Source organism: Melospiza melodia, chromosome Z (genome assembly GCF_035770615.1).
Source record: "Melospiza melodia melodia isolate bMelMel2 chromosome Z, bMelMel2.pri, whole genome shotgun sequence".
Lineage (NCBI taxonomy): Eukaryota > Metazoa > Chordata > Aves > Passeriformes > Passerellidae > Melospiza > Melospiza melodia.
Genome location: NC_086226.1, coordinates 52,584,354 through 52,611,803, shown reverse-complemented (window position 1 = coordinate 52,611,803; position 27,450 = coordinate 52,584,354). Strand labels below are relative to the sequence as shown.

Sequence of the window (27,450 nt, the reverse complement as noted above, 5' to 3'; positions counted from 1 at the left end):
ATCAAGAGTCCAATTGCTGACTGGAATGGGGAATCTTCTTTCTAATTAAATGGACTGATTTAATGTAAAAACTTACAACACTTTAATTAGGTATATTGTTATTAAGTACAAAAAAGATCCTCCTCATTTTATTTTCTACCCAGACAAGAATATACAGTGAAAATTAAACATATACCAATATAGTGCCAGACCTAGTAACACTTTCAGCATACCTTTGCAACTACTAATACATCAGTATATGATGTCTTTAATTCCTGTTTCATTCCAAACACTTACTTGAATGTCAGGAATAGGCTTAAGCTTTTTATATCCAAACATCCCTGGGTATATTGAAAAATATTAAGTTACGAGTTGAAAAAAAAAATGGGATTAATTTAAACAGAAACAGGAAAATATAGAGCATCAGCTTACAGAAGAGCAGGACTCCCACACACTGCTGCATGTATGAATCATTCCTCTCCACTGGAATTACTAGTTAAACAAGGATGTGGCAATCCAGACTTCCAGTTCTTATTTAAGTCTTGCCTGGTTTACAGATGTTAACTACCATAGGAAGTTCTTATTGTAGACGACTGACAGGAATCTCTGGGACTTTATACCCTCCTGAAGGACAGTCGACACCTGGACTAAAGCATCCCTCACTGAACACTGCAGATACAGAGGGAGCATGCAGCTTTCTCCTTTTAGGCCAGGTCTGGGAAAGACAGTGGCCAGAGATTTTTTTACTACAAAGGAGAATGCTAGAACGTGCTTTTGTGAAATCAAACACAAGAGCTAGGAGATAGAGATGATTCATTAGAAAAGGAATTCAAAGAATTGTTCATTGAAGAACTTGTCTTATGATTCCCTCTCCATTTGGGCCAACTCAGGTGAGACCAGTATTTTCTTTATTTTTTAACACCTTTTAATGTCTTCAGAGTATTCATATCACACCAAAAGAGCCCTGCTTCCAAACACTGAAATTACTAACCCAGTTTGTAAGTGCTGATGAGAAAAAAAGACCAGGAGTCTCAGCAACAGGTTGCTGAAATTCCTCCTACAAATCTGATATGGGAGAATCAGGATTTAGCTGTCCAGAAGGGCTCAAAACCCCAAATACGGACAAATAGCTTGGAAGGCTAGAATTGCTGTATGGATAAGTCTGAAACAAACCTCAAGTAAGTAATTTATTCAGAACGTGCTTCTGTATTCCCTGTATGCCCCTCCCTTGATATTCAATCTACCATTGTCTGCTTAATGCAGTCTTCACTCTGTATTTTATTTCTACAAGATTTTTGTCTTACTGAATTAAAAAAATTGACAAGATGCTAGGCACAATTCAGAAGTAGCAAGAACTTCCTTGTCAGACTCATGAATCAGCTGCACAAATCAGCGCAAGCTTTTCTCGTAAACACACACAAAAGCATGCTTGCTAAGAGGAATGCAAGGCTGCTACAAAATGCAAAGGTTGGCCATTTTTTAGAAAGAGATAAGCCAGAGTTACAGCTGCAAGCAAGTACAAAAAACTCAGAAAAATAAATTTATGAAATTAAAAAGCTTAATATGGAATCCAAATTAGATATTTGTAATTGGCAGGGCAAAAAGGGTTCTTTAAGCATTCATAATAATACTTTTGTTTCTATGGCTCCTATAGGAAAGACTCTTCTTGCACAGAAATAAAACATACAGGAGGGAAGCTTGCTTTTTAGGGAAAAGGAGTATACCAGAATCTAAAATTCTAACACACATTAGTCTTGATTTTCATCCTGAAAATGAAAAAAAATCAAAAAGTTTCAAACACAAAGGTACTTCACATCATGACATGATTAGATTTTATTTTTTTCACATAATTTACTTACTTTGAGTAAGACTAAGTTGACAGAAATCTCCAAATAGGTAGTCTTAAAATGATGATTTTTCACATAGGAATGTAACTCAACCCTAGCACATTCCATTGACTTGTTCTGAGATTCCATCAACAAAGGGATAGTACATCACTATCATTAATAAATTGTTACCACTGTACTGACGTTACACAAAAATTAAAAAAAAAAAAGAAATCCCCATTGTGTGCCAAAGAGTTTAGTCTGAAACCAGCTGTAGCAATACTAAACAGTCTGACAATAGCAGATAGCTTCTACACTAGTTAAAGTAGGAGATTAAAGTCAATATATGGACATTGGCAGTAAAGTCACAAGCTGAGATAAAAGAATAACTCAAGGGTTCTACAAGAGGAGATCCTCTGAAAATCTTTGTATAATCACAGTGACCTCTCTAGCCCAGGGTATCAAAGTGTGCAATAAGCTACAAGGACCAAGTGAGAAAGTGGGACCAAAATTACACTGCAGTGTCAGGAAAAGGCAGAGAAGACTATTATTTACTCCAGCTGGACAAACTTCCACGTAAAAAAGGCTACACAATTGAAAGAATGAAAAGGTAGAACAAACACTGGAGCAAGTAGAGAGGAAAAACACTGAAGAAGTCTGCTGCACTTTGGGCTCAAAGTCAGTGCACAGAAAGTCACAGGCTCATTGAGTGGAATACAGCAATCCAGTCTGGCACTAGGTTAACAAATTAAAAGAAACTTTTTTGCAGCAGCAAATATGCATGCCCAAAAGTAACAATAACAACCTAGGAGTTTAATATACAAAATGCACAGAGAAATAAAAAACATCTTAGAAATTGATTTAATCAGACTCATGAATCTTAGGTTTAAACTAATAAATGTTAGCAGGAAAAAAGGCCCAGTCCTGCAGACCTTAAGCACAACTAATTGCAATGGTTATGAAAGTACTTGTAGCATTGGAGCAGTAGTCGAAAGGCCAGATTCTCAAGTTAGGCATGCTGGTGTTAACTCCTAAGTACTACTGGTGTTACACTGTTGGAATATACCCCAGAAATCAACTAGATGTCCCTAGAGGCTGTATCAGTTTACCTTCATTATGCAGTCAGAGAGTATTTGTAAAGCATTACAGAGAGCTTATGACAAATGTAGCTTCCTGAATTTTACTAAAAAGGAGGCATTGCTGAAGTCACTGGTAACTAGAATTGAGAAAGACTCAGATCCATACCGTCTTAAAATGTTATTCATGTTTTAACCACACATTTTCAAATTTTGCAATCAATCATGATCAGTCTGGGGATCCTCAGCAAGCCACTGCAAGACTGGGCCTCTGTTCCATTCAGTTAATTAATATTGTTACAGGAACTAAAAGAAAATAAAACTTGTGCGCTACAGCTGTGCAGTACCACAGACATGTTAAAACCCTTTAGCTTTTATTTCATAGATGTGCAGCATGGCTCTAACCCATGGGCATTTATGACTGATGCATCTGCATGAAGCTTCTCATGAATGTTGCAAGCTTCTGAACATCTTCTACAGTAACTGCATTATATAAAGAGGCACGGATTCCTCCCACAGACCTGAATTGCAAATAGGAGAGAAAAAAAAAAGAACCAGAAAAGTTTTGTATATTCTAAAAAAAGACATTAATAGCAGTCATAGACATTTAAATCTATTCCTACTCTAAAATTATAAAATTCACATTTATGTGCATGGGAAGCAATATTTAATTCTTCAAGGCAGGCTTGCAGTCTAGAGAAGCTTAGTATTTATTAATTATTTACTGCTCCAAAGCTGTAGCCCAATAACATCAAAAAACTAATCCCACAAACACTACTGAACATTGGAAAGAACTCTTGCAACCAGGCAGACAAGCCATCTGAGACATTTTATACACTGATACAATCTGACCTCAAAAGATATCTTTGGCATCTGCACAGAGACAGATTTGCAGAAGAGAGCAGAATTAACGATAAAGCTCTCTGAAGCCCCCCACTTCACCTAAGCAGCAGCTGAGCCACCAGCAATCTCTGATTACAATCTCTAGACTGCTCATCTCAAGTGTTGCCAAACCAGTATGAGGAGCAGCTTATGTGTGAGAAAGGCTGGTAAGTCAATGCACAATGCCTGATGCTGTACCACTGCAGTAACAGATTGCTCTGCACAGCACAGAGGCTACTTGACTAATACTTACCGATGTCCTTTCAGAGATATCATGTTAAGTTCCACAGCCTTCTCAAGGAATTTCTTTTCCAGGGCTTCATCGCCCTTGACACTGCCAATGCGGAAAGGTACATTCATTCTGCTTCGGCTCTTTCTCTCCACTGGACATCTAGAAAAGTTGCAGAATGTAATGCTTAACCCACTTTGTGCTAAATTTGTATTTCAGCTATATGCAGTTTGAGAAATGAATAATCACACCTGTTTAAAACCATAATCAATCCTTCACAATCAAAACTGTCATTACTTTCTGTGAAAGACAGCAACCTTCCTTTTTTAACCAAGTACAATAATGGAAGTGGTAAAGTGGAAGGCTTATTAACCCTTCCTGACACACTCAGAATTGTGCCAGAGAAATGGACACAAGGCTTGTATACAGACAAAATTAAATTTTAAATAAATAAATAAAAATTAATAAACAGTTACTTTGGCTAGGTGAGGTAATTACAGGGAATTTTGACTAAGTCTAAAGCAGTTTCTTCTCTTCCTCTTCCAAGACTGACTTCTCAACTAGCCAAAAGTGCTGCCAGAATTACACTCAGCTAAACAGAACTAAAGGAAATACAAGAACACAGCATAAAAAAATTTTCATAGATACTAGAAACTTCTGTTAGTGACTTCAGTGCACCTTCTAAATTAACATTACTCAGAATCATGAAGCAAAGAAGAGGTATCTCTAGAACAAATCTTGCAGTGCATACATGGCCACAGCATTACAGGAGATGCATCACAACTCCTTAATTTCCTAAAAATTTATCTGAAATGGAAAACTCAAGATCTGTGTAATTTCTCTTCAACTATTTTGTGAAGCTAAGAAATAACAGGGGAGGAAAAGAAGATTTAAATATCTTTTTTAGTATTTCTGCTTATAAAGGAGATCTGAAGCCTTCAGGTTTATTTTTTTCTAAGTCTGATGATGTAGATTCTTGCAGACATTCAATATAAATGAGTGTTCATAAACTGCAGGTGGATTTCATACCTATTATTATGCTAATTGGAAATAGCATAGTGAGAGAGAATGAGTATCATTCTTTTTAGTTCCTCTCTAGTTCCTTTGTCCAGATGTCTCCATGATGAAAAGACAAGAAAAATCCATCATAACACCTGCTGGTGCAAATCTTCTACTTCAGGTTCAACCAGGAAAAAAATGTTCAAAAAGGCCTATGCCTCTGAGCACTCCTATATCGGAATTACTGCAGCCATGCTTTAGTTTTAGAATATACAGTTGCTACTAGGCAATCTGATGTAATTCAGTGCACAGACATTGAAAAACAAACTACAAATGGCACAGAGCACTTCATGGAAGAAAGGTTCCATTTGCTAAATGGCTTGTCACAAGGCTTACTCAGGGAAGCACGCCACAGATTAAGTGCCACGTTACAGCTGGGAAGGCAGCTTCAAATTAAACCCTCCTTTAAGTTATAGACACAATTTAAAAATTCACAGTCTTAACTGTATTGCTTAGGAAGCTGCATACAGCTCAGTTAGTGAAGCTTGTTCTGCTTTCCCAACTGACTATTTACCATCCCATTTGCATTGCATTTCCCACTCATTGCCTTACAGACCAACTTGCCAGATACAGATTTCTGTTTGTCACAAAATGTTTTTTTCAAGGCTTCATTTGCTTACTGACGTCTGTGAAAAACCCCCAGGATTTCCATGGAGTAGGATCACAATCCTGATCACGGTGATACTAAAGGGAAAGCTGTTTTCATTAACTAAATTAATAAGAAGAGTGTATTAAATATTATGATTAAACTTTATCCCTGACAATTATGACTGCAGACAGCTTTAATTTAAAATCCAAATTTAATTTGCTCTATCCTAACTTGGACTTGAAAGTATATTAGGTCCCCACACTGTTGCTTTTACCCTGAAGGTGCAAGAAAATATTTTGCAGTTTCATGGTCAATTAGTAGTCTGAACTTGGCAAATAATAAAATTATTACAGTACCAGCTTTTAACTATGCACAGGTCCTATGAACTCAAAAGTACCTTGCTATTCTATGTAAAAGTCAAGAGGGTTAAATCTGCTTTGGAAAGCCAGCAAAAATAACTGAAGAAAATCAACTGTGCATAAAGTACATAAAGAAAATGTATTCCATTTTGAGGTCTGATCTTTATATTTTACTTCAGGAAGTGTTTCAGAACTTAATATAATTAGCAATAAAAATGTTCTGCTTACCAGAGACAAAGCAGAGACTTTGACTCCTGGAAGGTGGTAGGCAAAATACAAGGCAAAGGGGTCTCTACAATTTCTTACAGCAAATTTTCTCTGTTTTGGTCTACGTGCCACCAAGAGATTCCGTAAGCATACAAACCAGCATCTGCCTATCTATTCTTTATATACTCTTCTCCCACGCTCCTGTTTTATTCAGTTTAGAATATGTTTTTAGTAGGGTTCACTACTAATCAACATTGATAAGTTGAAATAACTTCCTACTGGAATGAGACTTATCCTTGGACAGTTACCAAGCGAATGGTTCGCTCAAATGGTATCTCTAGGAGTCCTCAAAAAAGGTGACTTCAAAAATACAATTAAACTCTCAAAATTTATGAATGTCTGGTTATGTAGCAAATATTGAAGCAAAGAGGAAAAGCATAGGAACTTACGAATAAAATCCATTAGATTTGTCTATAATATCATAAATCATCCGTGACTTGATTAAACTGTGTTTATCCATAGCTGCAGCTCCACCATTATTCTTTATCCATTCCAGTACCAATCCCATGATATAAATACTGCAAAAGGAAAGAACATTTTTCAGTGAAATTATTCAAACAGGAAAAAAATAAGTCTTGTCTAATAGTTCACAAAATCTTTCAGTAACACAATGCCATGTTTGATTTAAGGGCACTTAAGACTAACAAATCAAAACCTAGACTATTTTACAAGTTATGACAACTCAGATAATGTTTTCTGTACACAAGATAAAATATCCTGAAATTCAAATGTCACACATATCTGTTGGACCCATTTTAATCCTTTGCACCACAGAAGGACATGTCCTGCAGGCTTTCTGCGGCCCAGCAGGGCTCCCAAAGACACCCCCAGACACGCTGCACGCGCTGCCAATTCATTGCCTACACAACTGCCGCTCAGGTCCTGCCCAGAAGGACTACACAACTGCCTAGTGGGAGCCAGATTCAGCAAAAAAGTTAATAGCATTTGCCCTGTGCAGCTGCTCTAGCAAAAATGCAGGAGTAAATCTCAAATACATGTATATTAATATGCCAGAAATGTAACCATATTTTCACAAATGTTAAAAATAAGAACTCTAATCCCATTTCTGTCTACAAAGACCTTTTGTCCACATGAACAGTGAAGTTTGGTGAAACAAATTATGATGTATCACACTTGACTGTTACCAGTCAAGTTCTTAGTAGAGATCTGGAAGCCTACTGGCATCACATGGCTTGAGACCAAGAATTTCAATGCTAGTCACTAAGTGCAACACAAAAAACCCTTAATGCCTTTTGCCTGTGTGCTTTTGCTACAAAACTCAGCTTGTTCAAGTTCAGACATTTCCCACGACTGCAACAATTTACATAAAAACCTGCTCACAAGTTTTTATGGCCTATATCCAACAAGTTCATTCTTATGAATCCCTTCATTATTGATTCCAAGGGAGTGCTCAGAGAACATTACCTTACAAGTTTCCCTAACACATATCTAGTAGGAGGCTGTTTAAAATTTCGCTGCTTTTTATTTCTAAAGGGATGCCAGTACCAAATCCTTGAACAGTTCCAAAAAGCTGCAGAATAACCAAGATTACAGACTGCCATTTATAGGAAGTACCTTACTGCACTGAGAGCACAATCTTGCCACATTTATGACAGGACACTATCAACTATTTCAGTGTAAATTATTTAAGTGAAGTACAGACTATGCCCTTGGCAAATATACAGAGCCACATTCACATCTTGCCCTCACTTCCTTGAGCCAAACTTTTTGGACAAGTGAACTCCTGGAAGCCAGCCTTAGAATCATTCACAAAACCTCAGACAGCTGAAACCCTTTATCCTTCTTTTACATCAAAATAACGTTTCTGGAACAACTTTAAGCACAAAATGCATTTCAGAGCTTGCAAATGAGATTTTTATAGCAAATTCATTGTTAATTTTAGCTAAACAGATTAGGGTCAAAGAGTCAACTATGTAGTGCCATGAGGTTAAAGCCATTAGCATCACCTTAATTTAATTTAACATTTTGCTGAAATAGCTTTTGCAAATTCAGTTAATATTTCCTGCCTGTTTGCCAGCAAACCATTAACAAGTGCAAGGAAAAGAGTACAGAAAAAGAGAACTAAGAAGCTTTGCCAGTTCCTTAAACTGGAACAGGCAGCTAGGGCCAAGCCAAACAGATGTGTATCCTGCCAACATTTCAGTCTGTTACATTCTGGATTCTGGAGCATACTCCAATCTGAGTCTGTAGCATGAAGCGAAATCCGGCAAGACAGCGATGAGAAAGGAGAAACTGTTAGTTCAACTTTATTTTCAGTTCCCTTTACCACCCACTACTCTGTTAAGGCTGGTGTCAGATACTGAGTAACAACTAAAGCAGCACTTTTTTTTCAGAGGTTCTTTGCAATGGCTAAAATAAGGCTGCAGAATTTGTTTTGTTTTGCTTTTCAAATCAGAGGAACAACACTGTGTCCAAGTACTGAGATTAAGCAGAACTTCAGTTTTTCAAATGGAAATAGCTTTGTACTTGGAAAACATGAATGGCTGGAATTAAAACCTGACATATTCAAGCATACAGTGTCCAAAAACAGTATGTGTGACTTGGCAGTCAGGCACATAATCGATCATGAAATAGAGGTTTCATCAAGCACTGGAAAAGACATACATCCTGCCTATGCTACAAAGCTACATTGAGCAGACCAAAATCTGGAAATATTGAATAGCTAATTCTTACTGGTGTACCCAGCCAACAGGGCAGACAGGCTGCCAGTAAGAAATGCATAATTACAGCACTACATATTGTAGAGTATGCACACAACTTGGGGAAACAAGTTCTGCACTGTAACAGCTGGCATAAACAAATGTTCACAAGATTTAGTGTTCTGTTGAGAGAGATAGCTGCTCCTATGTCATGGCAATGGTACACTGCAGTGACAATCAGCAGATTCAGAGATACCTAAATTGAGTAAAACTTGAAGTGATACTAATTGTAATGATGGAATTAAGTTACAGGGTTTATGTATGGGAATCACAGAACTTTGGGCCTGTACAGTAAGTGCATTTAACTTGTGTTGGAGATCATTGCAACCCAACTTTGCCATTCTGGAACATGCAAACAAACTATAAGAGCTGAGACTAATTATCAGTATAAAATTTCATTATGAAAATATCCTGAAAAGGGAATCTTTATTTTCAAAGTAATTTTAAAAGCTTCTGGGGAAAAAATGATAATTAGATAGAAGATTTTCTTTAAATACTCATTTCAGAGGATGCTGGCATAAAAACTCTTCAGGATAAGAATGGGTAGATACTACTAGCTCAACAGCTAAGCATGCTAGTAGCAAAGCACCATTTCACTAGTTATCAGAAGCTACAAGATAGCTACAACTTAAAAAAGCAAGGTATAGTCTGATCTGCTTCTTGCATAATGAAATCATCAACCACATGGCAATTTTATGATTTTGATTGCTAGCAATGTTTATAAAGCTAGATAAATTTTATCTTCGGATGTCAAACCAAACACTGAGATGGCGTCAAAGAATTATGCAAAACTTTACAAGAGTAAAAGCAAAGCAGCTACTAAAATGGCTTTTAAAAAGTTCTTATACAGTTTCATTTCAAAACCAACAGTAGTGAAAGATGTAGAAAGAACAAGAAATATTTTAAAATATTAAAAGAATACATATTCTTGTAATATCATATACTATTTAAAACTTTAATCACAATATTATTTACCATTTTCCAGTAAAGAAAGTCAGTGGGGATCTGGAGGTTCAAATGCTCAGAACAATGTCAAGAAGAAATTAAATCAAACTATATTTGGATCAAGAAGCAAGTCTAAGTGCCAAATTACCTCCTTGCAACTGACTAGTGCTGTGCTCGTGTAAACTAGAACTGCATCCCGAAACTTCTACAACGGAGCTATGACATATAATATTAACTTTGAAAAAGACTACATCTTCTGTGGCTGAGTCGCAGCAGGCAATGCAAAGCCTACTAGTCGCACAGCTGGACATTTCCCATGTTCTCACAGGAATCACGTGAAACACTCCAAGGTATCAGTGGCTTGAGGGCAAACACGGAACTTTGGAAGCTTTTCTAGACAAGAGCGGCAGGCGGCAGCTTTCTGATAAAGGATATCACACAGCAGGGTGAGTTACCTGTAGCATGGTGGAGTGTTATACAATGAGCTATTTGCTGCCTGTGTTTTGTAATCCAGTACAACAGGGCATTCCTTCAGTGCAAATCCCAGCAAGTCCTCACGTACTATTACAACAGTAACTCCAGCACAGCCAACATTCTTCTGAGCACCAGCGAAAATCACACCAAACTTTAAAAGGAAGAAGAAAAGAACTTGGTACATGCATTCACTTGTAGATCTCATTACTGAGTAATACCCCAGGCACACTAGTCAGCTGAACAGAGAATGTGTTGAAAATTAGCAAGTTGTAGGTTAAAAGAAGAGTTAGCAGAAGTTCTGATTTGAAAGTGCACTTACACCTACTCAGCTGAGGAAGATAATCACAAATTTCACAACAGTTTGCTAAATGTTTATTTAATAGCTGTAAATAATTCTCAAGGCAGCCTGTTGCAATTTCACACTACTCCAAGCAAATTTACTAAAAACAAATTCCTACACAGTTCACACTATTTTCAATCCATCTGGAGTTTCAGAACAATCATCATAAAATTCACCTGTACAAAGAGGCAGATCAGGAAAGGCCAAGTTGAATGCATTAACAACTACTCCATTTTGCTACACACAGGTAAGAAAGGTCAAACATGCTGTTTCACTAGTCAGTAACACTTCTACAAATAGTATACTTTACAAACATAGTACAGGAGCAGAACATAGGCAGTTACTATCTGTGAAACAGACACCATAATCATGAGGCAGAGGAAGCTTTAGGAGCTTAAAAGAGGTTACGGATTTTTCATGACAGAGGCAGGATTCAAAAACTTATTAACAGTACCCTGCTGTAGCCATACACTATCTGCAGGCTAAATATTATTTAGAAAACATTTATTTTAGCTGTTATTTTCTTTTAGCAGGTATTTTCTTCATCAGTGAAAATCACACAGGAGATAAATAATCTTGGGCAACTATTTACATGAACAATGTCAACGTAGTTCAGTATGTTTTTATGAGAAAAAGGAAAACAGACATTGAAACACCAAACCTGAAATGTCAATACTTCTGTCATCAGACACTAAATTAACAAAGCACGACTTCCTTAATTTCACCGCTCAGCATCTCTAGCTGAGATGCCAAGACATTCAAATCCAGACATTTCAAAGTGCTTCATTATATGCATTAAATCTTGAAAATGCTTTGTGCAGTCACTATGTCCAATTGTTTACCTTGGAAACATCCACAGGTTTGGACAGGAAGTTTGATGACATATCACAAACCAAGACTGCTCCTTTGACATCAGGTACAAAATCAAACTCCACACCATGAACAGTTTCATTAGCACAATAATACACATAAGATGCATCCGGATTAAGATTCCAAGTGCTTGGGTCAGGAATGCCTAAGAGCCAAAAAAGAAACCCAGAGGTCACAAGTAACTTTCTTGGCATGCAGTTTTACCTGAACATGAAACTTAAGTGGAAACCAAGAACAATTTTGCCGTATAGACTATTAATCATGTTGTTCCCAGGAAGACAACGTATCTGCAAAGTCAATACACCAGTGCATTCCCGAAATTCCCTGGTGAGACATCATTAAGTTTGCAAAACTTTTTGATTTTCACCCCTTATTCTTCAAATTATTTTCCTCCCATTGCAATTGCAGACTACAAACTACTGGCCTAGGGATTTAAAACAGCACTTCAGAGGAATTCAGACACAAGTCCAAGAATCTCCCTGCTGCCTCTGGAACCACTGAAACATCCAAATTCTCACTGACAAAGTTCTCTAAAATTCTGTTTCTGTGTAATCCCAGAAGCATTTAAGTCTTGTGCAAGCTCAACAAACACAAGGTCACCCACCTTTCTCCCATTTTAAGCTTTGCAACTGATTTACAAAGCTAAGATCTCCTCTGTCAACAGGCAATATACAGGCATGTCCTGACAGCACAGAACAGGTTTGGCATAAACCTGTTGCCCTCCCTTTCTTTTCTCCTCCAGGACGTGATGGGAGGTGGAGGGAAGGGTGGGAGATGGTACCATTGCCTCCATCATTATTTACTGGCTCTCCTCTTATCTACAGCTATGAAACAATGAATTACACTCTCCCAGACTGGAAAGTTGTAGCTTCAATTCCTTCCTGTGCCTCACAGAATATAAACTTACTTTCCAAGTTAGTGCCCTAATTGCCAGTTAATACACTAACTTGTATGGGAATATTCTTTGTCTTCTTGCCACTCTTTTTAGTTCAAGTGCTGTAATTTGGACCAGAGGGAAGAAAAGTGAGCAAAAGTAGCAGGAATAGAAACTAGATCTCATATTCCTGCTCCAAGAATTAATTATGTATATTCAGCGACACATTGGTGGGAAAGATAATAATTTAGGAATCCTTAAAAGCGGGTAACAGAATTCAGGTCTCCCATGTCCTGGGTCAACAAAGACCTGCTTCTGAATTTTAGAGCATTCTTGTTACTGAGTGTACATGAAATTGAAATATCTCACAATATCCCTGTGAATAGCTTGAGAACTCCATTAAATATTAAAAAAAAAACCTGAGTGAGCCCAGACAATTTCCCTACTTAGACACTTTTGTCTTGACACTTATTTTCTGGCATCTGCTCAGCCCCACTTCACCATTTTTTTCTGGTGGAAAATGTTAAGCCATTAAATAAATCTCCCAGTGTTGAACAAAGAGGGGCATGGCAGACATTCTTTCAAGTGCTGGGCAGTCAACTCTAGTTAACATTCAACAGCCCAACAGCAACATTGGATCCATTTTTAGAGCGATTCTAAAAGCTACGCATTCACACGGACAGATGCAACCATCAACTTACTTGTATAGGCTCCTAGTTTGGGATGAACAATATTTACTTTGGCATACTTCTCTGCTTCTTTAGCTGCTTTTGCTGACCAGCCTCCAGTAACCACATAATCTGCCTGTCTTGCCTCCTTTAAACCAATAAGGTTAAGCGGGACTGCACTGAACTGAGCAGATCCACCTCCTTGAAGGAAAATAACTTTGTAGTTGTCTGGTATATTTCTGCATAAAAGAAATAACCATTTATGTTATTCCCAGGTTACACAGGATGCATACAACTTGATATTATGCATTTAACTGTAACTGAGGAAGAATGCTGCCATTTTAGAAGACTCTTTGCCTAGAGGTTAGATCAATCCCACGAACTTACCTCAGCACTGGTCTTAAGAAACAGCTTATTTAATAAATATTAAATATTTAATAAATATTAAATATTTAAATATTTAAGAGTACATGCTATGACTTTTAGTGATTCCTGAAAAAAAGCTTCCAGCCCTGGCACTGCATGAAACAAACTCACTCCTGACTAGCTGTACACACAGACTTGAGAGATATTCCATCACAATTAATGCTGACTTTTAATTTATCTATTGGAAGCTTCATGACTTTTCTGTCACGAAGTCACCAAAGTGCTTACAGTAGCACTCAGCTCTGAGACCCTTCAATTTGAAAGTGCAACAGTACAGTGAAGTATACATGCAGAGCAAGTGCAATAGAGAGTTGCTCATACAATCACAAAAATTAGATATCCAAATTATTCATTAAAATCCCTTTGTCAATGATTCTGGCTGGACTGAGGGTCAAGCATTTGTGTTAATTGGCCGACATTATTAACTACTATGAGAACAGTAATTCTAATCCATTATATATTTATTTCAATTTTTTAAAAATGTGTCATGCTACGAGTAGGAAAAGGGCTCTTGCCTGGCGATTCTAACACTGATCCACAGAGCTTTGTTAATAAAATAGGACTTATGGACAATGTTCAGATCGCACTTATACCACCAGAGAACTGATTTTTATTGTTTGCACTTATTTCTTTTAGTTCATGTCCTTCATTAATTCTATGAAGGTGACAAAAATCAAAATTTCAAAACAAGCTCAGCTAGACATGTAAAACACATCATAACCTCATTAAAATCCATTGTCACATTCAAAAACATAAGCATCAAATTTACATATAAGAAGATGGATATCCTCCTCAAAGTTATTACTCTACAACACACGCATGAAAAACACCACCAAAGAGGTGCTTTCAAGAACAGGTCTCCATATTAGACATTAGTGATGCAACTAGCACACGCATAACATAAAAATAAGCAGAAAGTAATTCACTTACAGCAATTCGCGCATGAGATTTTCAGTTGTATTTAGAATTTTTGTGAAATCTGAAGACCGATGGCTCATTTCTTTGGTGGAATAGAGAGAAGAAATAACATGAAGATGGTAATACATGAATTTTATTTTAAAATCATGTTAAGCTTTAAACCTTTTACACTACAGACCCAAAATGTCTGAAGGTTGTCCTTCCCAGTTCCTACTCTCTTTAAGTACATAAAAACTACTAAATACCCACAGAAGACTCATACCTGCAGTCTTGTCCAGATACAGGCAAATCCCATATGACCTTATTACCAATAGGAACAACCATATGTGTCAGTAAAAAAATAGTCTCTAGAAAGATTTCATTCTTCCTCATGCTAAGAGCCTTCTCTGCTGCTAATGCTGTAAGAAGTATATAATAAAGCACAGGAAAAGTACAGGTTTTGTTCTCTTACCTTTAGCAAGGCTTCTTCACACAGTAAAGCTAATTAAACATTAAGGACAATTACACAGTAATTCCTTCTAAATCCATAGGCTGTCTTCCACACGTAAGTGTACAATTTAAACATTAAGCTGAATTGTGCAGAGACAGCTGCACGTTCTACTTTTAGCAACTAATAATATGCCTACCATCTTGATGATAAATCTTTTGTGCAACTGGGCTGAAAAACCAGCCAGCAGTAGAGCACTGCTTTCCTAATGGGAAGGATGCTATACATTTACGTGGTATCTATACACCTATATGGTATCTATACACATCTGTACAGATACACAGGTATTAGAAACTGAGCCAAAAAGACCAGGAAGTCTTATTAAACAATTCAGTTAAACAACAAAATAATGAAAAATGTAGATTTTTTTAAAGTCTTACCAAGAACACTTATACCAAGTCCTTTGTAGTCCACCAATTCTTTCTGTGCTTCTAATAACACCTATCAAAATAAAAAAATCCAGAAATAAATTAAGGGAATTTTCCACTATCTGGAGTCTCTGATGCATCATGCCTATGCCAGCTGCCCCATATTGCAATAACCTGACACTTGTCAAGTGAGAGTAATAGAAGTATAGTTACCAATACAATTTTGCTGTACCTCCTAGCAGCTTAAGGCTTTTCATAAAATAGCAAATTTAAATAATATGCTTGTTGTGGAGACCATGTTGTAAGTTATTATTTCAAATGCATTTCCAGATTTGTGAATGATTTCTAGCAGTTGAATGGAACTCTTGGAACTCTTACATCTAATGTTTGCATACATACTCTTTCTAAGCATGCATCCTAAACACCCACTCCCACCACTCCATCCTGTGTCCTTTCACTTGACTTGTGCAAATAGGACAACCAAAGTATTGAAGAAAACATAACAAGAAAGATCAGCTTGGGGAATTGGATATCTCAAACTGAGCCAGCATGACAATGACTGGTTTCACCAAACGAAGTTCCATACTTTCTGAAGACAAGCCTCCATCTTATTAAGAGTTAAGAAAGAAATTAAGCAAAATTTTGAGACAACCAAAAAAACCAGGTCACCGGCCAAGCAGTGCTTCAGCCATCCTTTTTTTTTTCTGCCTTCTCCCCTAGCTTTTAAATATGAACAAAGTAGCATGAGATTCTAACCACTGGATTTGCAGCTTCTGATTTTGGTAAATTCTTGTCTGAGAGCCAGAAAAGTCTTGGCTGCTCTTAAAGGAAGCAGGAGAAGAGGGAGCCCCAGTAGAACCAAACAAATGCTGCACGCATGCACCCTGACAAGAAACTGCACACTCTGGGCAATTTCAGGAATAAGAAATCTACCTTGCTGACCCGGTATCTGCATGGCCTGTCAACTGTAACAGCTGGCTACCAAAAGGTCAACTAAAAGATTCTGAAGTTTTAACCACCACATTTTACAAGCAAACTTATCCATGCCAGAGAGGAAGGAAAAAAAGTAAGGGAGAACACACAGACTGCTAGAGTAGTGCTGGCTAAACTGCTTGATAAAATCCAATTCTGTCAGTAACACTCTTAATCTGAAAACCTGCACATGCCTCACAACAGACATCTATGACACACATTATAATCTATGAATTGCTCCCTTTTTTGCTTTACTGAGTCTGCGTGCTTCATGGGCATCAGCCCACAATCAAGAGGAATAAATCATCGAGGTGATACAGCAGTCCACACAAGAGCACTGCATTTTCAAGAGGGTAAACAGATTAATAATAGGGAGCTCAGCTGTGCCCACCTGCACTCCTCCAAACTTAAATCCAGTTTTTAATCGTCTCTGTCAGAGAGCTGGGTATGGAGGCAGTGCTGTGAGAGCCCCTTTGGAATCTAGAACTTGACAGAGAACAACAAATTTCTTTGCAACAAAAATTTTTGCAACCTTATCCAGAAAGGGCATTTCCTCGAGAAAAGAGATGGGAGGGGAAAGAAACACAAACAAATAAATAAAAACAAGAAAGTTGCTCCGCAGCAAATCTGTTAATCTAAAGAATTTTTTAAAAGAATTAACACATAAAATAACAAAGAATACTATGAAGGATACTAAGAGAAGAACAACAACAACAAAAATTCCACAGCAGATAACCCTTAAACTGAGAGTGAGGTACGTACAGTTCGGCAGAAACCACCCCTCTGCATATGTAACTGTATAATCCATGGCTGCTGATGCAACTTTCCAGAGGGTTGAGTGTACATTATAACTTCTTATAAAAAGGCGTCTCAGGGAATTACCATGCTATTTATCAACTGACAAATTTCCCACTCCACAGAGCGATCTTTGCGCGCTTAGGTCCTACTTCCCATCCCAAAACTAACGATATAGGTGCGGGTGCCATATCATCCAGCACTAAAAAAAACCCAAAAACAAAACTCTAAGGAGTATTCGAAGAACCACACTCGAGCTCGTTTGCAAAAATCCGAGTTTATCAGGGAAGCTCGTTGTAGAATGGAAGACCAGAGGTTTTGGCGCTGCGCGGGTAAACTCCGGTAATTACATTTATCCCCCTATCCCTCGCTTTGCAGCCGGAGCCCCGCGGGGAGCCGGGGGAACGAGGACACCCAGCCCCGCCGTGCCCCTACTCACGGAGCGCGGCAGCTTCGCCGGCCCGGCGCCGAAGTTCGCGACCTGCCGCCCGCCCTCCGTCGCTGCCATGCTGCCACTCCTGCTCCGTCCGCCGCGGCCCCGCCACTAGCCCCTCCGCTATAAACCCGCGGCCGCCGGGGCAGGCACTTTCCACCCCTGTCCCGGCCGCCCATTGGCAGCGCTGCCACGCTGAGGCAGCGTGAGGGGAGGCGGCGTGAGGGGAGGGGAGGCGGCGTGAGGGGAGGGGAGGCGGTGAGAGGGCGGGGCGGGGCCGGGCCGGGCGGGGAGGGCCAGGGGGCTCCCGCGGCGCTCCGCGGGGTCCCAACAGTGGCGCGCCCCCCGCGGGCAGCGCAGCGAGCCCTGGCTGATGCAGCCGCCCGCGCTGGGTGGGCGTGCGGACAGACAGACACAAAGACACAGACACACACACACAGAGAAACACACACACGCACACACACGGTGAATGCACATCCTACTGTAACTTCCTGCCTATGCTTTTCCCCCACGCGGGTGCTGTAGTAGCGTTGGGATGCTTGTTCCCAAAGCAGTCTGGGTGAATGCGTGAGGACTTAAAAAGCAGCGACCCACAGTTACAGTGAATTTTAGGAGATCCTTCATATTTCATATGAAATGGCAAGAGACAACGGACAGAACCTGATGTACAGAAGTTCCACCCTACTTACCTGAAGAAAGAACTTAATTGTACAAGTGACCATGCACTAGAACACGTTGCCCAGAGAGGCTGTGGAGTCTCCCTCACTGGAGACACTTAATCACCCAGGTACAATTCTGTGCAATGCATTTTAGTACGTCCCTGATAAAGCTGTGAAGCTGGAGATCACTCACTTTATCCAACCAGACCGTTTCTGTGATTCGTCTTGAAAGAGATGGGTTTACAGCACCCAGATCTATTATTTTGTGTGAACTACTTGCCTTGTAGAGGAGGAGGATCCTAGGCTTCTATAAGCCAACAAGTGTCCACATGTTGAGCAGTTTCCCCAGAAAGTCTGTTGCAGGCAAATTGCTATTTGAATTTCATCAGAGAGTAAAAACAGGAGGGCTGTGAAACTTGATCACCTTCACATAATGGATAGCATAGCTTGGAATTGCCTTGAGGTTTGCCAAATCCTAGGTTAATATCCCTGAGTACTAAAGCATTCCTCCCTCAGGTATCTATGGAACAGATCTGCAGCATCTTGATTATTTGAAAATACAGAGGTAATACAACTGAACTGTTGTAATTGAGAGAAAGAGGCTTTTAACTCATTTTCCAATTGTTTCAGGCAGAGATATTCTGCCCAGATCAGTTTTCAAAGTTATTTTAAAGGCAGTAGCAGTAAACCAATTTTGATAAAGCAAGCCATGAAGTATGACTGAAAAGAGATGGGCATTGCAGAGCCCCATAATTTCCAAGTATCTTGGGCAAGATCCGCAATTCTCATATGTAGCTGTATAAAGCACAGCTCTTGAACACATCAGATTGCCCAGTCCTTTCCTGTAACGCTGGCCCTATTTTAGTCTCATGGGTGTTCACCAAGCTAGTCATCAACATTAATCATCTGTAGAGAAAACTGCAAGTATCGATGTGTGTTATTTTGTGAATTCTGGGATGTATATAAAATACAATCTTTCATTACCAATTGTTTCACTGAAGAAATACTATGTGAATTTGTTCCTTTTCCTGTCAAGCCAGGTGATACCTGGAACCACAAAAAGAATTTATAGACCACAGCCTGATCTGGTATTTAGTTGAAAGATTTTCATCTTAAGGAAGTTGTTTTGTTGAAAAACCTGTAAACAGAAACATTGGTATTAGAGCAAAGATAACTTTCATTTCAATGATAGCTACAGATTAAGAAAAATCTATCAAAATTGCTTTCAGACACCAGAATTCTTAAGAGGTAATAGCAAACTTCACAGACAACACAGGCTGGATACATTATCTTAAAACACCAAGGTATTTTTAAAGTATGTCTCACACCACAATAGCAAGAACAACTGTGTTACTTCTTAGTTATAATTAAACAGAAACTGCTACTGAGATGCGTAACAACATAGATGTGACTAAAATTTTAGTTATTTTTACTAGTATCTGTAGGTAGAAGCAAGATCAAAAGATACAGGTGTCTCATATAGGCTTTTTTCAGTATTAAATCTGAAGTACCTGTGTAGGCCCAGACAGGCAATTTAAAACTCCAGTTTGGCTAGGAAAATGGTATCCAAGGTAGTAAGGAGCAGTGGAAGCAGTCAGAAATAGTGTAGGTTGGGGATTCAGGTCAGGAAGCCTGCCTACTAGTACAGAAAGTGCTTCAACATCCTCCCAGATCAGTCTTGAATCCTAACTGTGTGGCAAAAGGGAAATTAAAACTTTGGAGTTAAAAATGTACTTCAAATGCTGACACAAAGAGCTAGAACATGAAAATAGAAACACGGCAAGCTACTGCTGGTATCAGCTCAGAGCGCTGGTGGAAATACCAGTATTGGAGTTTTCAGTTCACAGAAGTCTTATCCTGACCAGAAGAGTCAAAAATAGCAGCTCCCACGAGATAGAGGACAACTCCACTGGAAGCCTTGTCACCGGGAAGCTTTAGAAAACCCTCTTCGTACCGTGCATTGATGGGAAGTATATAAAATTGGAAAGAATGTATAAATGTGAAATTCTGCTGTGGACAAGGAATCATTATGCTTTTGCACATGGAAAGAATAAAGAGAAACAGTACAGGTCTCATTACAGTTTTGTTTGTATTGGATTGAGATTTCTCCTATTTTAGCATTTTGCCAGCAGCAATTATGATTTCATGTTTCAATTACATCAAAACCCATGAATTCCATCATGGAATCATACCAATATTCATAGTCACTCAATATAAGCTTTCAAAACCATGATTTCCAGGAATGCTTCTGATTTCTACCATTTGACTGAGAATTTCAAGTGCCACAATTTCAAGTGCCATCAGTCCATGCAGATGAACCTGGATTTGTGTAATTAACACAAAAGCAAAGAGAGCAGTATTTATTATGACACATAACTGGAAAAACAAGACAGATTAAAAGTGTAAATAAGTCTTCAGAGTTTTCAGTGAACTTTTATTAAGTTCATTGTGACTTCATGTTATGCTGGACAGCAAAATCTTGATCAACTACTGCTGGAAAAGAATCAGCTCGCTCAAGGAGAGCATACGTACACGAGTTCTCTGTCTGGTACCACAAATGGACGTCATTATTAAAAGATAAATAATGCTGACTACATAGCAACCTGGCAAGCGTTTCAGGAGGCAGCTGGGATGTCTGGTCCAGCAAATTAGTGAGATGAGCAAATTTTGGTGAAACCTTACACTTTGGTGGTTCAAACAATGGTTTGGGGCTATTTATTTTGTTTTTCAGAGATCGAAGTCCTGAACTGTGAAGAGTAGGTCTTCAGAAGACTAAGTGAAAAGTGAAAAAATATTGAGCTTTATGAGTAAACAGTAACATGTTCTCTAGCAAATAGTTGGCCTATTGATTTCAAGCTTTTAGGTCAAACAAGAACACAGACAATTATGTAAAACATTAACTAATAGCAAGAGAATGAAACTGTTTCTATTCCAAAACTCAGGGTAGGAAATAGTTTCCTAAAAATTTAAAATAAAAATATTTTTACTTTTCATTAGAATACTTTATTGTTAAATATATATAGAATACTTATGTTTATATGTGTAAAATACTTTTTGTAAATGACTTTTTAAATTGTTAGAAAAAACCTTGGAAGTTCTGATGTATTCATGACAACCTCAAAAAGAATACTTCTCCCCAGGCAGCTTCAATCCACTGTCTCTGCCAATTTCAGATCCAACTATATATAAAGTATGCAGTACAGATTCTTACTGTGAGAATGCAATACCATAGCAGCAGTAACATGAAGAATCCTTCATGTTTCTGATTTGACAGGAAAAAAAACCATTAAGTTAAAAAAAAAAAAAAAGGTTAATCCACTGAAAAAAACTATGCCTATCTAAATTGCAAACTGCCTGGTCAATTTTGCTTTAAAACATGATTTTTGATGTAATTCACACTCTAAATGCAAATATTGAAAAACAAGTATGAGACAGAGTAGAGATCCATTCTGAATTAGGTGAAATGTCTAGGAGAGGTGAAAAGTCTGTGAGGCCAAAGCTGAAGGAAAAGTCGGATGCCGGAGACAGCAAGACGACAGAGAAAGAAAAACAGAAATGACCACGAGGTCAATTTGCCCCCGACCTAAGAATTCCTTTGATAAAGAAGAACTGGCGATAAATGTCATGCGGAATGAATATGTATGAACCTACCGTGAAACTGTATGCATATGCATTTGGAAAAATATGTGAAAAATAACAGATTAATATATTACCTTCTAATATTCTGAAATGACAAAGTCTGTTCAAAGAACATACTTTCATTGTGCAATTACTTGTGCAATACTGCAATAGCTAAGGTAATCTCGTGCTATTTGCTCTGTAGGATGGAATTTGAGGATTCATGGGTTTTTTCATATTTGTCACGCAACTGGAGTCAGTAACTTCTACAGAGCCTGTGTGTTCCAGAAATCACATAGCAGATGACTGAGTAAAAAATAGTTACGAGCTGCTTTTTCTCCCAGTTCAGGCTAAATCATCCTGTCTAGTTCCTGTATGTAATAAGTATATTCTAGTTCAGAAGCAGCAAACCAGCTGCCTGTGCACAAGGACAAGAACAAGATGCCGGGACTAAATCCCAGAGTTTTAAAACAGTGATAATTCTCTTAGTTTTACATTCTCACATTTCTCTAGGTCCTGAGAGCAATCTGTGTTAGACTACACATCCTCCAGAGGCCCCTTCCAGCATGTGCTATTCTATGATCTGCAGTCATAGCACTAATGATGGCTCTATTTAAAGGTTTCCTATAGCAATGTTTCTGGGCTCATTTTTGACTCTGAAACTTCCGCTAATTTTAGGAATATCATACTCACACACCGTTATGCAGGAATTGATGTTTGCCCCAAAACCATTTCTGCACTCCCACTGAAATACACTGAAAATAAACACTAGGAAAAAACTGTACTCAAATTAACTTTATTATCTCAAAAATCTGTGATAATGAAATCTGTATGTCGAGTCCCTCATGCGTAGTACAAACTCATGGGTACCATTTTAGCTGCATCACATGTTTTCAAAACTAAAAATCTAGTGACAAAGAATGTAAGCATGAAACAGGAATACTGAGCAGTATGCAATGGTTTAAAAAGTCCAAGTATACAAAACTTTACAAAAAATTCACTAATTATACTGAGACATTCAAAACATAATCTTGCAAGTGCAAAGAACAGCTCAAACATTTTAGAACCACTTCAAATGCTGTTAACACTTGATATACTTTCCTGTATTTCAGAGACAGATCCTACAGTATCAGTTCCAGAGCTAACATTTACTATCTGCAGTCTACTTTTGTCTCCTCTCACTCCGTTACTTGGAGCTGCTGTTTCATTTGCTAGAGGAATGTGTTTCTTAGAGGAATAATTTTTGCTTTTTTCACCAGGAATACCATTGGATATTCTGCTATCATCACTTCTAATTTGTACACTGGAATCAGCAAATGAATGCAGACTGGTAGCCAACTGCCTTGCCGAGTGATGTCCTTTTGCTTGTTCATTTTGTTTGACTCTTCTCTCAGATAATACTGGAGTACTACTTCGAGGCTTATTCTCTTTATTTTGGTTAATTGTTTGAGCTTCATTTTCCCTCCACAAACCTGGCTGGTACTGCTGTCCAGCAGCCTGAAGTTCTCTCTTTTCTTTAAGTGATGAAAAGGCATTATTCACAACCATCTGGGATTGAAATGTGCCAGGAAGAGGAAGTTGGATGTCTCCATCTCTGTTCTGAAACAAAAGATTCCAATGAAAAGACAGGCAACTAGAGGAGAGGGACAAGAAAAAAAAAAAAAAAAAAAAGAAAAGCCAGTTTTGCAACTGCCACATATACTGGAGTCTGCAGAGCAAAGTAGTCTTTACCTAATACAGGTAAGAGACAGAGTAATAGCAATTGAACGATCTTTATCACCTTTCAAAACAGATTTCTGAAGATTGCTAGGGTGATAATGACACAGAAATTGGCACATTACAGTTTCACATCTAGCTTCAAATCTATACCAGAGATGCATCATTTACACAAAAGCAGCCAAAACTTAATCACATCTATCATCCCAAAACACCTGCAATTCTTTATGTTTACTAGCAATTCACAGAAGTGTAGTCTCAACATTCTATACCACAACACCTAGCTGTTACAAGAACCCAAACTAATCACCAGTATTGGGAGGCAAGAACAAGAGTCTTCAAACCGCAAAACTGGAAATTCTCTCCACACTGTTAAAACAACCCCCAAATTTTTAACATTACATTTAAGGATCTCATGTGTTCTTGAGGAAATTAAAATAGAGTGGAAGACTTTGGATATAAGAAACACACTGGAATGCAGAGTGATTCTTGGTACAACAGTTTTATTCAACTTGGACATAGCTACAGGCCTCCAGTATCTAAATTTATAACAGCCTTTAAAAAAGCCTGGGTTTTTTTTTCTTTGTTACAGGAATTTTAATATCTCCTTTGAAAAATCCTCAAGGTTTACTATTAATTCACAGAGTAGAAGGTCAAACTTCATGCAATATTTACAAATATTACAAATTTGTAGTTGCCTGAAGCTCATGTCATGGCCACAGAGAAATCTATCAGGACCGGACATATAGACTATAATTATTTACAAGAAAATTTATGATTTTCAGTAGGTACATTGTCTCCTATAAGACCAGGGTTCTTCAAAACACTATACTTCATTACTAAATGTTTCTAAGAAACCTTATCATGGTATTTTCCAATTTGAATGGATGCATTCCACTACTGGAACTTCCTATTTCAGACAAGGAAACAACAGAATTACCACCAAAGTTTAATATGTTACAAAGTACTGCAGTTCGTGCTCCAAGTGGTAAACACTTACATTACACTTACATTAATCACTGAATTATTATGATCTGTATAAATGCAGCTACAGCAAAGGGTTGCAGTAATAACTTCATGAATCAGGGGGATTAACAGCTAAAAAGTACATTAAAGAGTATAAAGTAGAATTGCCTCTAGCATTCCTTATAAAGACTTACTTTGTTATTCTCGGTATGTTCCTGTCTTTCTTCTTCAAAAGACTTCTCCTTTACCACGTTCACAGGCTTACTGAGAGTAGCATTCATTTGTGGATGCCCCAAAATACCAAAATCTGATTGGTCTATCCCAGCTAATACAGCAAGCTGTCCAAGCCTGTAAGGTAAATGTTTAATATAAAATCACACAAACTATTCTTACTTTTTGAAAGACTAAACATTCAAAACCAGAAGCAGAATCTGTTAAAGGTTTGAACATAGTTTTCTATTACTTTAAGTGAAGCTCAGAGTATCTTAACTTAGAAAAAACAAGCAGCTGAAGGTATTTTCTTGTCTTTGCACAAATTAGCCTGCAGAATCAAAACAAGTGTTACAAGGCTGAGAATGAAGTTCTCTAGTTAGCACTGAACTCAGAGCAGCATACTGGCAATGAGATTCCATGTCAGGCAGAACAAAGATTAAAACTCTGTCCATTCAAGCAGAAATTGATGCACATCTCCAAATCACATAATCTCTTAACATGTCAATGACAAGCTTCACAAATACAATGATATTGGGTCACCTGCCAGCTTGTAAGTTCGCCAAACCAATCACATGTGGGTTTTCAGCCTCAGTAAAAAGCTGCAGTCATTAACTGATAGCATAGCATATGATAAAAAGAAGCTTACTGAGAAGAGCATTCTTCATGACTGGGATCCTGTAATGCTCAGTGAAGCTCCTTATTTACTATGAATAGACATAGGGCTGATATAAAGAAACTTTTTTCATGCAGTGAAATTGCATTTTTCCCTTCCTGAGAAATCTGAAACTCCTATAGTAATGGCAACTCTACAAACTGATTGTCACAAAAATTAAAACAGCCTCAGGGTGAACTTTACAGTAAGTCAGAATCATTGAATCATTAAGGTTGAAAAAGGCCTCTTAATATTATCAGGTCCTGCCATTAATCTAACACTGCTAGGTTCATCACTAAACCATGTCCCCTAAGCACCACATCAAGATGTTTTCTGGACATTTGAAGGGGTGGCCATTTCACCACATCCTTGAGCAGCCTATTCCAATGTCTGACGACACTCTCAGGGAAGAAATTTTTCTATGTCCCTTCTAAACCTCACCTGGCGTAACTTGAGGCCATTGTCACCCAGTTATATCACTACAATTTGCAAGTGGGAGATAGGGAGGGCAAATAAAGTCTTCTGTGATCTTCTCTGAATCCACAAAGTAGACTACAACGCATATTCATATAATTCCATTCTTGTGGATGAGACTGCCATGCTTGGTCATACAAACTTTACAAGCTGGGTTCAAGCTGAAATTCTTTGAAAATTGGGAAGGATGAGCCATCCTCTGACAAACTGCAAATACAGTGGTAATACAAACTTCAATCAATTTTCTGTAGTAGTAATACTAGTAGTACTAGTAATACTACTACTACTATTACTACTAGTAGTAACAATAAATACAGACTTAAAACACAAAGGCTGGAAATACAAATCCCATGTATATTTCCATACTTCAATTTGAGAATGGAGAGCACAAGGTAACAGGACACTCTCTGAAGGCAGTTCAACTGCATTTTGAGCCTTTCATATGGTGGGAATGTTAAGAGCCAAAGATTAGTCTTTAGATTCACTAAAGACCTGGAAACAGGCTTTAATAGAAGCTTTCTACTCTTTTGGAATAGGCTTCTTGAAAGCCTTTCCCAAAGACAGATGCATGAACTTAGCTGAACAGTACTTAGATCATGCCTTTGCCACTAGGAAAAGACTAAACAATAGGTAATTTATTTAAACATTGGTCATTTATTTTAAAAATGGCTAATTTATTTTCCTTTGCTCTCTCAGACTACACACCTAGAAATCTGGCAGGGTAGCAGGCAGCATACTTCATGGTGAGGATAATTTTGAAAAGATCTCAGGAAAAACAGCAAGACTAAAAGTGACAACCTACCCAGCATCTTTAAGGAGGTCTAAAAAAGCATGAAACTTTTGAAAAGAGTTCTCAATGCTGCCTAGAACACCTTCATCTTCCAAAATCATGTTGGTTACTGACTGTGCATGAAGAACCTCGGATAGGGAGATATTTAGACTCCTTAATCTTGCATTTTCAATTTCCAGCTATGCAGGGAAAAAAAAAAAAAAAGAAATTTCTTTCATTTTCAGTTTAAAAGACCCCAAAATATCAAACCTCACCTGTGTGCCTAAACAGCAGCATCATAACTGATGTAACAAGATGCAGAGTTTGCTGTACCACACACTTTCAGGGCACTGTTGCATGAGCTCTGTGAAGGTCTGATTATCCACAGATGCAGTTCTATGCTTCCATAGATATTCCTGCAGGCACTCAAAGCCACTGGCTTAGCACTGTCTTCAATATGCACAGAATGTTACAGATCAAGTACAAGCGCAAAAATTTAGCTTCCATATTGTTTTACTTTGTATGTATTATATGACATGTTAACACCAAAGAATTTATTTTACCATTAAAAACTTTAATGAAGGCCAATGCCCGCCTTATATTCACCCCTCTATATTGGGGGTATTATGCATACTACTGATAACTCTCCCCTGCACTGTGCATCCCAAAACTGAAAGTTTAAGATTATTCAATCTTTCTCTACAACGACCAGTAATCAAATTGATGATGAAACTGAAAACTGCATGATCACTACAGGATATATATGGTTTTGTGTTCGAGGGAAGCATTAACTCACTCATTGAAGATTACAGCTATGCAATCAAGTA

General features: G+C 38.1%; 2 protein-coding genes across 11 annotated transcripts in view; both read right to left on the bottom strand.

The window, feature by feature from the left end:
• Positions 1-1,788: 1,788 nt before the first annotated feature.
• PSAT1 (phosphoserine aminotransferase 1) lies at positions 1,789-17,651 on the bottom strand. 2 transcript variants are annotated; one of them, XM_063181151.1, is made up of 9 exons: positions 17,563-17,651; positions 15,369-15,429; positions 14,514-14,583; positions 13,191-13,396; positions 11,588-11,760; positions 10,387-10,556; positions 6,656-6,784; positions 4,017-4,154; positions 1,789-3,402 (listed from the first exon to the last, which is right to left on the bottom strand). In XM_063181151.1, the coding sequence occupies exons 1-9, from the start codon at positions 17,629-17,631 to the stop codon at positions 3,297-3,299; spliced, it is 1,122 nt and encodes a 373-aa protein (XP_063037221.1). In that variant the 5' UTR covers positions 17,632-17,651; the 3' UTR covers positions 1,789-3,296. The 2 variants fall into 2 exon arrangements, with proteins under 2 accessions (XP_063037221.1, XP_063037220.1); XM_063181150.1 differs by lacking the exon at positions 17,563-17,651 and adding an exon at positions 17,091-17,189.
• Positions 17,652-22,613: 4,962 nt separating this feature from the next.
• The window catches only part of CEP78 (centrosomal protein 78), a 51,120-nt gene continuing 46,283 nt past the window's right edge, over positions 22,614-27,450 (bottom strand). For all 9 annotated transcript variants that reach the window (XM_063179940.1, XM_063179946.1, XM_063179947.1 and 6 more), the window contains 3 exons: positions 26,657-26,823; positions 24,710-24,863; positions 22,614-23,432 (listed from right to left, as the gene is read on the bottom strand). In XM_063179940.1, the coding sequence (XP_063036010.1) occupies positions 22,905-23,432; positions 24,710-24,863; positions 26,657-26,823 (849 nt within the window). In that variant the 3' untranslated portion in view covers positions 22,614-22,904. The remainder of the gene's footprint in view (positions 23,433-24,709; positions 24,864-26,656; positions 26,824-27,450) is intronic.

Bases quoted from the DNA above. Each gene is read 5' to 3' on its own strand.
- PSAT1 (XM_063181150.1), bottom strand. From the start codon at position 17,174: ATGTACACTCAACCCTCTGGAAAGTTGCATCAGCAGCCATGGATTATA. The intron at 15,430-17,090 runs GTACGTACCTCA...TTATTTTGATAG, and splicing joins GGGGTGGTTTCTGCCGAACT to GTGTTATTAGAAGCACAGAA. The intron at 3,403-4,016 runs GTAAGTATTAGT...TTTGCAATTCAG, and splicing joins ATATCTCTGAAAGGACATCG to GTCTGTGGGAGGAATCCGTG.